This window comes from Diplodia seriata (assembly GCF_021436955.1).
Source record: "Diplodia seriata strain FDS-637 chromosome Unknown scaffold_4, whole genome shotgun sequence".
NCBI classification, from domain to species: Eukaryota; Fungi; Ascomycota; class Dothideomycetes; order Botryosphaeriales; family Botryosphaeriaceae; genus Diplodia; species Diplodia seriata.
In genome coordinates this window covers 415,085-427,947 of record NW_027117311.1, presented here as the reverse complement: position 1 = coordinate 427,947, position 12,863 = coordinate 415,085, and the positions used below count along the sequence as shown (strand labels likewise).

The 12,863-nt window shown below is 57.4% G+C and overlaps 2 protein-coding genes across 2 annotated transcripts; both read right to left on the bottom strand.

The window, feature by feature from the left end:
- Window positions 1-2,938: 2,938 nt before the first annotated feature.
- Window positions 2,939-7,150, bottom strand: GIN4 (serine/threonine-protein kinase gin4; the record flags this gene model as incomplete). The annotated part of the gene is made up of 4 exons (XM_066775436.1): window positions 2,939-3,540; window positions 3,609-5,159; window positions 5,406-6,475; window positions 6,525-7,150. 4 exons carry the CDS (start codon window positions 7,148-7,150, stop codon window positions 2,939-2,941), a joined length of 3,849 nt encoding a protein of 1,282 aa, XP_066633317.1.
- A 3,142-nt stretch (window positions 7,151-10,292) lies between these two features.
- SLS55_003973 (uncharacterized protein) lies at window positions 10,293-11,149 on the bottom strand (the record flags this gene model as incomplete). The annotated part of the gene is made up of 2 exons (XM_066775435.1): window positions 10,293-10,427; window positions 10,496-11,149. The coding sequence occupies 2 exons, from the start codon at window positions 11,147-11,149 to the stop codon at window positions 10,293-10,295; spliced, it is 789 nt and encodes a 262-aa protein (XP_066633316.1).
- Window positions 11,150-12,863: the final 1,714 nt, after the last annotated feature.

The window sequence follows — 12,863 nt, the reverse complement described above, 5'->3', positions numbered from 1 at the left end:
ATCGCCGCAACACGACCTCAAGCGGTCCAGCAAGCGGGCGACGGGGGTTCCCGCCTCCAACAGGTCTCAACCCGAGTGGTTCTACTCGGCAAAGGCAGGTCAGCGTGACCAGAGGTGGTGACGCCCACGAAAGAAGATTATCTCGGCAGACCTCGTCGCACAGGGATCCTCCCCTCCCCCTCTTCCGTTCGCACGACGCGAGGTTGTGGACTGCAGGCCAAGCCCCGCGCGCGGCATATCCCATCTCAACCCATCCCACGACGACGACGACGACGGCATCTGAATCAACCCGCGCAGCAGCAGCAGCAGTAAGACTGCGCGTATCATCACCTCTACCACTCTTCCAGCCCGCAGCACCACCTCGTCCTCGGCGTGGGACTACATACTCATCGTCGGCATATTCGTACTTCCCGCTCTTCCTCTTCCCCCGGCACGCACGACGCCTGCATGCATGCGGCTACCCGCTTCCGCCTTCCGCACCCCCCGCGTTACCTTGGGCCGTGGTGCAGGCGGGGCCGTACGACGCGTGGTTGGTTGGTTGGCTCGACCGACCCCCTCGCCCTCTTGTCCTCCCCCCTCTGCTGGTTCCTTCCATCGTCTTTCGTCATCATATAGCGACGCGGCCTGTTGTAACCGTAATCACGAACAGGTACACGGGTGAATGATACGTATGCATGTATGTATGTATGTACATCCGTACGTATAACCATCCCCCCCACTTTTGTTCAGCTTCGGGCCTTCGAAGCCCTGGATCGAGGGACCTACGTACCTCCTTTCCCCTTGTTTCTCCACCTTTGTTCCTGTATGTATGTATGTACCGTGTGTGTGGTGGTCATTGTACGCCTGTCTTGCATGCGCGATCGAAAAAAAAAAAAAAAAAAAGCACTGCGAGACAACAACAACAAGCGGCGGCAACAGCCTGAGGCAGCGGAGAAAGGAAAGAAAAAAAAGAACATACGTGCGTCCCCTGCGTATGCAGTTGACTGCCACTCCGTTTTTTTTTTTTTTTTCTTCCTTTTTCGCTTCGTATAATCTGCATGCAGCCTGCCGTCCCTCTCTCCGCCTCGCCGCACTAGCGGCAATCGCCCTCACATCGCCTCCCCAAGACCGTATCCCACCACCGCCTGTCGTTGCACAAAAGCCGCCGCCTCTCTCGCGAAATCGTGGCGCGGGTGTGTGTGTGTGCATGTATGCATGCGAACGTCGTGCCTGCAGCAGCGGGGACGGCGGCAGCAGCACGCCCAGGACCCATTTCCGGGATCAGAGCAAAAAAAAGAAGAAAAAAGAAAAAATGAGGCTGGAAGTGCATATGCGTGCCTGCATGCTTCCCTGAAGATGGACGGTAAGACCGAGAGGTAGATACATATGACAAACAGTCTCTCTGCATGAGGAAACGTGAGGTCCCGCGGAGCAGGCAAGCAAGCGAATCATCATGGGTGACGCGTCTTTCTACCCAAACGATCGGCCGGCATGATATCATGTGCAGAAACGCACCGAGGGTGTCTGTCGGCTTTTCGCCTGTTGTTGCTACTTGAGGTGTGTGTCCCTGATGATGGAAGATAACGCGAGATGAGCAGAAAATCACGGCGCTCGGAGGAGCACGATGAATACGGATGGAAAGGAACCGGGGGGCATGCGATCGTGACGAGCATGGATGCGCACCTTGCAGGCAAAGGAGGCACAAAACAGTCAATAGCTTATCTGACCCCGGAACGGGTAGAAGACACCCTTGTTATATCACCAAACACTCAAGATAGAAATCAACTGTTCGCTACCTTATTTTGTATCTACAGAAGAACCCTTTTGTTTCTTGTCATACAGCCCTCAATACCAAACCAGGCCTTCGTCCACCAACCTCATATCCATCATCATGCAGTAGCGACATGGAGAAAACCACGTCCACCAAACCCGTGCACTTCAACCTTATTTCTTGTTTCCCACTTCTCAATACTACCAGATGCCTAAGGGAACAGAAAAAAGAACCCCCGTTTTTTATCAAAAGAAACTGGAACGCACGTCATGCTCTCCTTTTACTATCCGCCTGGCCAAACAGAAAGGAAATAAAGAAAGTGTGTGGTATGATTAAGCTGGCGTGGTGCCAGAATGGAGCGATGAAAACGAATAGAGAACCCGAAACACTTCCGGGGGAAAAAAACAAGGATTGCAAGATTGCTAGTTGACGAGGCAAACGAGCAGAATAACCCCTTCTACTGGTCCAATGGCCGAAAACTCCGATTGAAACGAATAGCCCAAGCGCAGCTGATCGCATCATGCACGTCTTCCACAATCCAGGCCCTGACTACAAGGATTTTTGTAAAACTTTTCGGAGTTTTTGGTGCTTGAATGTTTGCTGGTATCATCGAATGGAAGGCCGTAAACGCGAGAGTAGAAAGCAGAATGCCGCCGCCGAGAATGCTGGGAATTAAGCGAGCGAACGTAAGGGAATTAGAACGGTGGGAGTGAAGCGAAGGCGAGAACGCGGATTTCGATGGCCGGTTGAGCATTGGTTGTTCGGTTATCCGGGAGCAATAGGTGGCCAGAATGGATACGCTGGGTCGAGTCGAGACCGTCTTCGGACTTGGCGATAGGGAATGAGGAATGCCATCAAAGTTCCAAGGCGACCTGATGGACAACGCGATCCGCACCCCAACAGTCGGGATTTTTCCGTCCAACAAACTGGAGATCTGACAGCGGGAAGAGCCGCGGCGCGCTCTCATCGTTGCGCTGCCAGCAAAGTCTTGTGTCCATCAACCACCAAGCCTTGCGTCAAAACAAAACCAACATTCGGATACTCATCCAATCAACAATGCGGAGCCAATATCGGACTACCAATACTGCCATAGTCCAAAATAAAGGATACGGATAGAATTGGTTGCCCAGCACGCACCAATGTTGATCAGCAACAGTCTCCAAGTCCGTGTCCAAGGGGCAGGCAAGGTTAGTAGCCCAACACAGCTGCTACCTCGCGGGCGCGGACCTCGTCTTCGATGATGATGCCCTTGCCCTTGAGGACATCTTCGAGGATGTCAACAACCTTGCGGAAGCTGCTGGCAGCACCACGAGTCTGGGTGAAGCGACCGACACAAAGCTGCGCGCGGCGGCCTTGCTGAAGAACCGTGAAAAGCTCTACGCTAAAAGCGACGGGCTTCATCTGGAGCTCTGGATGAGGGATGCCTGAATTAGCGCAAACGGCGGTGTTGGCAAGTATTTCATAGTATCTCTTCATTCTTGCAGGTGCCTTAGCTGGAAGGTGTAACTCACGGTTGGTCTTGTCAACACGGGCCTGGATGATGTTCGTGGCGCGGTCAAACTTGACATCCCGCACACCAAAGCGTTTCCAGTCGCGTAGAAGACGGACAATCTCCTGGCGAACACGACCACGACCGACCTTGAAGACGATGATCTTGGCCGCGGGCTTGATGTGCAAAAAGCGAGAGAGCCAGTTTTGGCCTTCGATGTAGCGCGGAACGGAGGGCTCGAAGTCGTCGCCGAATGAGAAAGCAGAAGATGGAAGAGAGCTTGCGGAATAGTTGGAAGGCACTGATACATCAACCCGTTAGTCAGTGCAAGTCCTTTGCTTGTGGCAGAAAACGAGAAGCACCACTCACTCAACATCAGGGAACCACGGCCCTTCTTCTCCGGCATCTTCTTGCCGAACAAAGACGCCAAATTCTTCCTGAGCCCAGCAAGTTTGTCGCTCTTCTCCTTCTCGGAGTCGCGCAGAGGGAACTCGCTGTGCGAGCTCGCGCTTCCATTCGGGACATTCCTATCCTGCTTGTTGTACGAAATGGCGCGCGGCTTCGGCCTGTCCAGACGATCATCCAGACCCTGCCACGCATCCGGGATCCTAGGCCGGCGGGCGTAATCGCCAGCCTGCTGCTGCTGTTCGGGTGGATCCCTCTCACTGATTCGACGCTTGAACCAGCTACGCTTCTTAGTGATTCTCTCCTCCTTGGCTGCGGTGCTAGTGCTCGAAGCCGAAACCGGGGTCTGCAAGGGAGTCGTCTGCGTCGCGACATCCAGAGAATCGCGGTGGGCGAACGGCGACGCGGTCTGGTCGATCTCAATAGTAAGGCTGGGCTTATGACCCAACTGGTGCACAGGAGTAGGCGTAGCCGGATTCAATGAGTCGAGGTGATACGGGCGCGTAGGGGTTGGTGTACCCGATGCAGCTACCTGAGCGAGTGTGCTGGTACTGTTCTTCTTCCGGATATTGAGAGGCTGGATGAGCGGGCCAGTAGCAGCAGGAGAACTAGCATCAACGATGCGGATAGTCTGATCGCCGTAATACCTTTCCTGTGTCTGGGTGACCGGGTCCGTAGCAGCGCGAGTTGAGGTGCGCCAGTTGGGAGTCCCAACGTGCGAGCCTGCATCGGGGGTGTTCTTGCCCTCCTCCGAGATTATCGGCAAGAGCCGAGGGTGCTGTGGTGACTGTTGGGGTGCAGAGACTGAGCGTTGATTTGCATCAGCTGAAGTCGGACGCGACGGGTGCAACAGACGGTCGAGAGATTGGAGGACTTCGTTGTAGTTGGCCGTGTTCTCGCCACCCTCCAACGCGAAGCGCGCTGCAAGGCGTTCACGGGTCTCAGCCAACTCACGCGCAAGGTAGGTGTTGGGCGAGTCATGGCTGGCCTCCGCCGGAAGTGGAGGCAGTGGACGCTGTGTATCGGTTTGCCTCAAGGCCTGCGCGTCTGCCGTGTATGCCGAAGCACCAGAACCCCGATAAGAAACAGACGATGGGGGTGTCTCATACTCGTAAGGTGTCGGTCTTTCGGACGACGTCCGAACGCTGGAGCTGACAGAAGTACGGTTGAAAGCTTCATCAAGAGCCTTCTCGAGTTCGACACTTGCCTTCCGAACTTCACCATCGATGACGCGGCCAGGAGTCTCCGGATGTTTGATCTTGAGGCGAGGCTTAGTGTTCTTCAAAACAGCTGCGGGAGGTGCAGGAGAGGAGGATGCCTGAGCAGGCGTGCTGGGCAAAGCCGGGACAAGTTCCTGCTGCGGCTTTTGCGCAGCGGCCTCCTGCAGGTGTTTACGTTGCTCAGGTGTGCCCTGCGGCGAGGTCGCCTCCGTAACAGTAAGACGGCTTCCTGTGGAACTCTTGCGAAGGTGCGCGAAACTAACACCGCGCTTGTGCGAGCTGCTTGGTCTCACAACTATAGGCGGTGAGCTTGCCCAGCCCGAGCTGTTCGTCGACGACTTGGAAAGAGACCTCCTGTGACGCCCGCCAGGAGAAACGACGGACCCCCTCCGAGAGCTGCCACGTGAGTCAATGCTCGGGAGGCCGGAGTGACGCCAGCCAGATTTCTTCAACGTGTCAACCCGTAGGGAGCTACCACGCCCATGGCTGCTACTCAAAGCCACCGACGATCTGCGGTTGCGGTGCCCACTTGAATGTCCACTCGCGACCGTACCGCCACGGTGAACTGTCACGTTCATGTAATTTCCCTTGTTCGCCAGCGAAGGCTCCCTAGACGAACGGAAAGGATCATAGCTCTTTTCGGACGGCGGAGGCTGCTGGAAACTGTACGCCGCTTGTAAGTGCTCATCGTTGAGTATGGAGTACTGAGACTTGGTGCGGCCATGCGGAACAGGATGAGGCTGACTAGGCCGGGCGAGATGGTGATAGTCGCTCGCGGAATAAGCAATGTCAGGCTCTCCGGGCCAGTGTTCCAGCTGCTGGTCCTTGTACTTCTGCAGAGAGTTGTAGAAGAATTTCTCCTGGTTAGCCTCGTTGTTCAACAGCTTTCGCAAAATGGTCTCCTCCGACTCGCTGTGCCAAAGGCAGCGCATATTACGCAGCGTCTCCTTGTCAAGATCGGCCTGGTGGCGAAGATCCCAGTGGCTGATGCGAGGTTTTGGGCCGTTCCAAATATCCTTGTCCGTCTCTTCATCGAACCCAAATTCTGCATCGTACTTGTGAAGGAAAGGGTGCTTCCAGACGCCTTCTATGTTGATGCGCCGGCGGGGATCAGGCACAAGGATTTTGCTGATCAGGTCCTTGGCATCCTCGCTCAGGTTATGCGGCATCGAATACTTGGCCTGCGCGATTATCTTGAACAGGTGGGTCAAGTCCTGGCGATCGGTGTACGTGAAGGGAGGCTGTCCGGTGAGCATAACGTAGAGTATAACGCCGCAGCTCCAAACATCCGCCTGTCCACCGTCGTACTGCTTGTAGCGGATGACTTCCGGCGCCGCGTAGTGAGGGCTTCCGCATGGCGTGCTGAGCCACCTTCCCTCCGGCTGTAGAGCGGCCATGCCAAAGTCAACGAGCTTGATTGTCAAGTTCTCGGCGTCGATGAGAATGTTCTCAGGCTTCAGGTCACGGTGGTGGATCTTGATGCGGTGACAGTAGAGCAATGCAGCGACAATCTGGCGGAAGATGAAAACAGTCTCCATCTCGGGAAGGCCGACATTCTCATCAATGTATCCGAAGAGCTCTCCGCCCTCAACATACTCCATGATAAGGTACCTGGACAATGTCAGTACTGCGGTCTCCACTGAAACGAATGAAGGCTTACAGCTCGCTCCGATTCTCCCAAACGTCGAACAGCTTGACGATGTTGGAGTGGTTCAGTAGCTTCATGATGACAATCTCACGCTCCAACCCAAATGGCATGGCCTTCATGTGCGCAGCAAGCTTCGGGTCGGTTTCGGCAGACTTGTACAAGTTGAGTAAACTCTGGGCCTTGACTTTGTCCGCGGTCTTCTTGGAGATGATCTTCGCGGCGCCAAGCTGGCCCGTGACGCAGTGCCTGACTGCCCTGACGCGCGAACATCCTCCCTCGCCAATGGTCTTGCCAAGCTGCCATGGCCCAATGTGGGACTTGCGGCGACTGCTGCTGCTCGCCTGTGTCGAGGTGGTTGAGATTGCCGAGTCTCGGTTGGATGCTCTACCATCGCCTCTATTGACATTGGACAGGTGTTTGTTCTCGACCACGGTGCCGGGATGGTGGACGGTCAGAGTATTACCTTCGGACAGTATGGACTCATTGTGAGGGAGATGTTGCTGGGCATAGCCATGCTGGGTCGCGACTTTGGAGTTGCGCTGCGGCGGGGTCGACGCGTTGGCTCGCGAGGTTGCGTCTGTCAGTGGCTTACGCGACTTTGGAGAGCTGTAACGCGCGGGGCGACCGGGGCGCTCCATGGAGCCGGATCTCTCGAAGCTGCTCCGCTTCTTAGGCTGGAGTCCGGGTGGCTGTGCAGGCGTTGTTGTCGTCGGTATCAACAGGGCGGAGGTCGCTGCGCCGGCTGGAGAGGAGCAAGCGGGGACGGGAAGGGCCTACGAAGGGAAAGGTAGGGGTTGCGACTGGAAGCGACCCTCGGAGAACAAGCCGGTCGGGGTGGAGAAGGAGCGTGTGCCCGACCGATGGAGTCTGGGAGAAGGATGCCGGACTGGGGAAGAAGTGATGCTTGAAGGCCTGGAGAAAGGCCAATGGATGAGCACGGCGCACGGCAAAGGAGCGGACGGCTCGGCAAACAAGCCAAGCTCTAGCGAAATGGAGATCCAAGGGTTTGCCGGGCCGGAGAGGATGAAGCTGTTGGAGATGCGCGGGGCGGCGAGAAGTGGTGTGCGCGGGTGGTCGTCAGACTCGGAGGCGCAACCCTGCAGCGGTGCACGGTGGCTCCTTCCCAACTCGAGGCGGCGATGCTGGCAGAGGGCAGCGGGAAGGCACCGGGCCACGCACCGGGTCGAGCAAGAAATTGAGGTGTTCGTCCAAGACAGCGCGCACTCGGCGAGGGTGCAAAGAATGAGCTTGCACCGAGAGGGCTGTTTGTATGCAGATGTCGAGCCGTTGCTATGGCCACGCCGCGAAAGAATGCGCCCCGACAACGCTGTAAAGAGCGCACCGCGAGCGCAGTGGAGCTCTCGCCGTTGTTGTCGCCGCTGCGCTCTCCGGTAATCGCGCGCGCGCAACGGCAATCAGCGCAGAAATCCCTACTTCTTCACCAACCGCGTAAGGGCTCATTTCCCTCCGGTCGCCACTGCGGTGTGTTACGAATGGCCGTCGAAGCCCGCGAACCAGGTCGCAGCCCACGCCTCCATGCCAGGAGACCGCAAGCATGGTCTCCGCTCATGTTTGGGGGTCGGCCTCGAGCAATGCTGAGGGAAGAGGTTGGGATCGCACGCCTCGGGCGTTGTGTGGAGACGGGAAGCCGCTGCGGGCAGGCGTCATCGCGCGCCCGCGATCCGAGCGTGACCGAGATCGCTCCCGTCGCACCACGCCCTGCACCCTGCGGCACATCCGTCCATCTGACCTCGCGGCGAGCCCACCAACACCATTCGCCTGCGCGCCGAATCGCTGCATCACGGCCTGCTCCCCACCCACGCGACGTGTGTGAGCCTGACAAATGCCCCTCAACTTTCTGCCAGGTCTCTGTCCACTAGCTCGCCCTTGCCCGCCAACCATTTCCCTTGATCGCCACTGAGCAGTCAGGCGCATGCTTCAGCGGGAGTTTCCCGTGTCGCCTCAGTCAGGCTCTGCAAGAATGCTGAGCGCGCTCGCGCGACCTGCAGTCGTCAGTCAACTGCCGAAGCCCGGAATGTGTGCTTGTGTTCAGCAAAAGACGCAGGTATTATTAGACACCACCGCCGCCAACCGCCCAAACTCAATCGCCCCAGCTGCGCCGGGAACACGCAGAAGCATCCCCGCGCACTCACGCCCACTCCCAGCCATTCAGCCTCGCCCGCCCGGCACAAAAGGAAACCAGCTCCGGCGTGTGGCTTGCTCCCACTTAGAACCCACGTCCAAGACAAAGAGGAAAAGAAACAAGCAAGTGGTGAAAAGGCCGCAGCAGGAGGGCAGCAGCAAGTAATATTGCAGTGTCTCGCTCTGATATCATCGGGAATCAACACGCACCGCGCAAGACCCTCCCATCCCATTGTCTTCGAAGTTTTGTAATTGCTGTGCCACCCTTGTCCGAGGGTCTCTCGCGACCCAAGGGAAGCGCGCCTGCCCAGCCCGCTTCACTCCAGCTAGCTGCCCCGGAGGCCCAGACGCGGTTCCAGCTCTTTTCGGAAGGTGTCGGTCTTTGCTTTGTCTCCCGACCCCGTCTCGCGCCCATGGAGAAGGCCTTTTGCATCGGCGCATTGAAGTGCTTAGCTTATGCCTTCGCGGATGCTTTGTCCTATTCCTCCCTTTTTTTTTCTTTTTCTTTCCTTTTTGCCGTGCCTGTGATGGCCTGGAAGCTCGCTGCTAGCTCGCATTAGGCAACGGCCTGGTTGGGGCCAGGCTGGGGGCCAGACCGCCCGCCGAGCGGTAGAAGGCCCGCCTCCACCCAAACACCCGCCCCTGCTCATAGCTTCGTCAGGCCTCGACCCATCCGTGGCCTGTGGGAGGGTGTTCTTCGTGCATGAGAGTTGAGACTATAGCTTGCAAATTTTTCCGAAAGAGCGGAAGCTACATAGCTACCGGACAAGCACGGATGTGTGCTCCGGTTGTCCTCGGCCAAGTGGGTGTCGCGACGCCCGCCTAGCACCAGACCCATTCTCTGGCTCGGACACCCACCCGACGTGTTACGGCCCGTGTCTTCGGCGCTTCATGAAGATATTGAAGGATTGTAATCCATGATTTCATATGATGCTGTAACGGTATCTTGATATCGTAATATGATACTTTTGACTCCCAAACACAGCCCGGAGACGCGGAGCCCAACCCAAATAACACGCGCGCCGGGTTTGATCATCCCACACCGTATAGACATGCTAGCAAAGAGAGAAATCCCGCACTTGTTACTCCGTACCACCCGCCGAAAGTCTGAAATGCTCCGAAACTGAGAGAAGAAAGTGCCGTATACCCGTTCCGTGTCGCTGCCATGGTGCCGTAGAGAAACCCGAATCCCTGATCGCAGGGAGGCCCTGAGAAATAGGAAGCTTCGAAAAGAAATCCTAGCATGACGAGCAGAAAAACATAAGAGGTATCCTAGCTTCGGGGAGAAACAATAGATATCAAACAGAAGCGACTGAAATAAACATCAAAGTCTGGAAAAGGTGAACAAAGATATATCGAACATAAAAGAAGACAAGGTAGTAGTGGAAAGTTTTGCTGCGATCGGTTCCACTGAGTCCATAATATCGACAGCGAAGAAGAATCAAAGTCTCTTGTTGACGAAGGCGGGGAACTTGGATCAGCTCGTGCACCCAGTTCACCGCCGTCTTCAATATATCGAGATTGTGGATTTGGTACAGCAGTAGCGAACCAGAAGGCGAATAATACAACGGAGAGTCGAGACTGGAGATAAAGGGGTATCGTATCCAAGGAGTATGCGAGGAATCGAAGAACGCCACGTTAATGGCCCGAAAGAACAGGCTTGTGCTCGCTCGACTCGCTGATCATTGAGCCTTTTGGCGAAACGGACCCGTCGTGCTTGTCGGCTTCTGCTGCTGCTGCGGCCTTTCCACAGCCCTTCACAAGGATGTGCCTCTGTAAACTAGTCAGCGATTTGTCCCAGTCGCAAAGCCCGTGAGGCGCTAGATTGTGGCGTTTCTTACCTTCAGCGCGTCCTTGCGCGAGAAACTCTTGTCGCAGTGACCGCACGGGAAAGGCTTGACTGCCAAATGGATCCGCTTATGACGCTTCAAGTCATGGTTCCGGTTGAAGCTCTGCGGGCACTGATCGCACTTGAAAGGACGATCGTTCGGCGGTGCCTGGTGGGCTCCCGGATGTGCTTGGCCGTAGATATGGCCCATACTCGCTGCGTGTCCGCTGTTAGGGAATCCGGGCATCATGCCTCCGTGGTGCATGCCACCGACCAACGCGAGCTGGCCGTTCGGGTTGTTCACATTAGAAAGGACCGGTCCAGGAAGCGGGTAGCTCTGGTATGGCCGTTGGTACGGAAGAGGCGAGTGCGCGGGTCCAGACTGCATCGAAGGGACCTGAGCGGAGCTGTGGGCAGGAGACATGCGGTGCATGCCTGCGCCGGCGCTCAGAGGGCTAGGCTGGGTTGGAGAAGGTCCGGTAGAGTAGGGGAAGTTCGACTGTTGCGGAGTCGTGGAGTGCTGAGAGTTATAGTGGTAAGTGGGGGTGGGTGGCAGCCTTGACGAATACGAGTCCTGGGAGTGGATGGGAGACTGGTGCGGTGCCGAGGAGGAAACGGGATGTTGCGAGTTCATCATACTGGACATGGCGCTCTGCGGTCCTGACATGGTCGGCAAGGATGATGGGGCGGACATGGATCCTGACGAAGGGAAGGGCGGAAGGTGGTTGAGTTCGTATGGAGGCGGAGGCAGGCCTGCTAGCCTTGTTAGCCGATCGCTACTCAGATAATGAATTTCTTTGACGCTTTGTTCTTTACTAACCTCGGGGGGTGGCATATGACTGTGACGTCGAAGGAGCTTGCGGCTGGAAACCATATGGGGTGGAGCCTTGGGGAGGCGGCGACCAAACGTAGCCGTTCGGGTTGTAGGACATGTTCTGCGACGACTGCGCGTGGGAGCTCATACCGTCAGACAGATTGCTAGGCGGCGTCAGAAGATTGCCTATGTTGCCTGTCGCGGGAGACTGCGAGTTGTTGGATGAGAAGGTGGGGAATTTCTGGATGTTCGAGAGCGGAGGAGGAGGGAGCTCAAAGTTAGGCAGAGACGAAGCGTTAGGCCGGCGAGCAGTCAAGCTCGATGGTGCACCCATAGAATCCGGCCCAGGATGCATATGGGTCGGGAGAGCGACGGCGGCAGCCACGTTGAAGGATTTATGGGGTCCTTGGCCGACTGGCCGATCGTTGGAGGAGAGGGGAGGAGAGGGGAGTGAATACAGAGTGCTGGTCTGCGGCGGAGTTCTCACGCCTGCGCCCGGCCAAGACTGACCACTGTGTGTCCTTGAGTAATCCAGCGAGGGCTACTGCTGCGCGCGTAGAGACGGCGCGGCTGGGAGAGTCCGGGGGTTGTGGGGGTTGTGTGGTGGTGAGGAGCCAGAGACGCAGCGCGCTTGGGCTTAGGCGAGGCAGAGGCGGTTAAAGAGGCTCGCGATGCCAGAAACGGACGGCTGTCACGCACAAGGACGGCCGGCTGCGCAAGAAGCGAGAAGTGTGTGAATCCCACGGCGGAGATCCCTGCGGCGTGGTCGGAGGAGTAGCACCGATGTCTGCAGGCCAATCCAAAAGACTTCTAGAAAGTCTCAGGCTACCCCAGCGCGGGCGATTAGGCAGCGCGGCAGAGCTGGCGCACAATGGGCGATGGAGTCAGGCCAAGTGCCACGGGTGCTCCCAAACCTGGACGAGCCCGGGTTCTTGGTTGCGCAGACGCGGTGCGACGAGGGCGGTCGCACGGAGCTGTGCAAGATCTGGTTTCTGGTAAACAGAGGAGGCGCGTCCCGGTGCCTGGGATGGAGAGAGACAGGCGGCGCGGAGGAGGAGGCTGGCGCGTGGTGGGGCTTGGGCAGGCGGCTTTGTTGCTCTTGAGGCGTGCCTGGGGGGCGTGCGGCGCGGTACGGCTGGTCGAGGCTGAGGTCACTCGCGGCTGCGGCTTTGTCGTGAGTGGAGGTGCGCCGTCACGTATATGTACGCCGGGCCAGGAGCGTCAGGGTATGGTGGTTCGCGTGGCTGACTGGCTGCTAGGGGCCCTGACGCCGTCGCCCGGGCCTCACCAGGCGAGAGGATCCGTCCGTGCTCTGGGTGAATCTGGATCGGACGCAATTGGCGATGGATTCAGGTGAGCCCGCGCGGGAAAAGGTTCAGGCCGGGCGGGCTAAGCTTAGCTGCGCTCTGGCGGACGCAGGCCGGGCAAGCGAGCGGCAGAAGCAAGCAGTGAGATTAAGCCAGATCGCGCCTTTTCCTTCACGCGGGCATGCCCAGCAGCGGTGCGCAACTGCCGGGGGCTTCGCGCGCTCCCCGCGCCCTGGACCCTGCCGGCGCCGCACTGGATG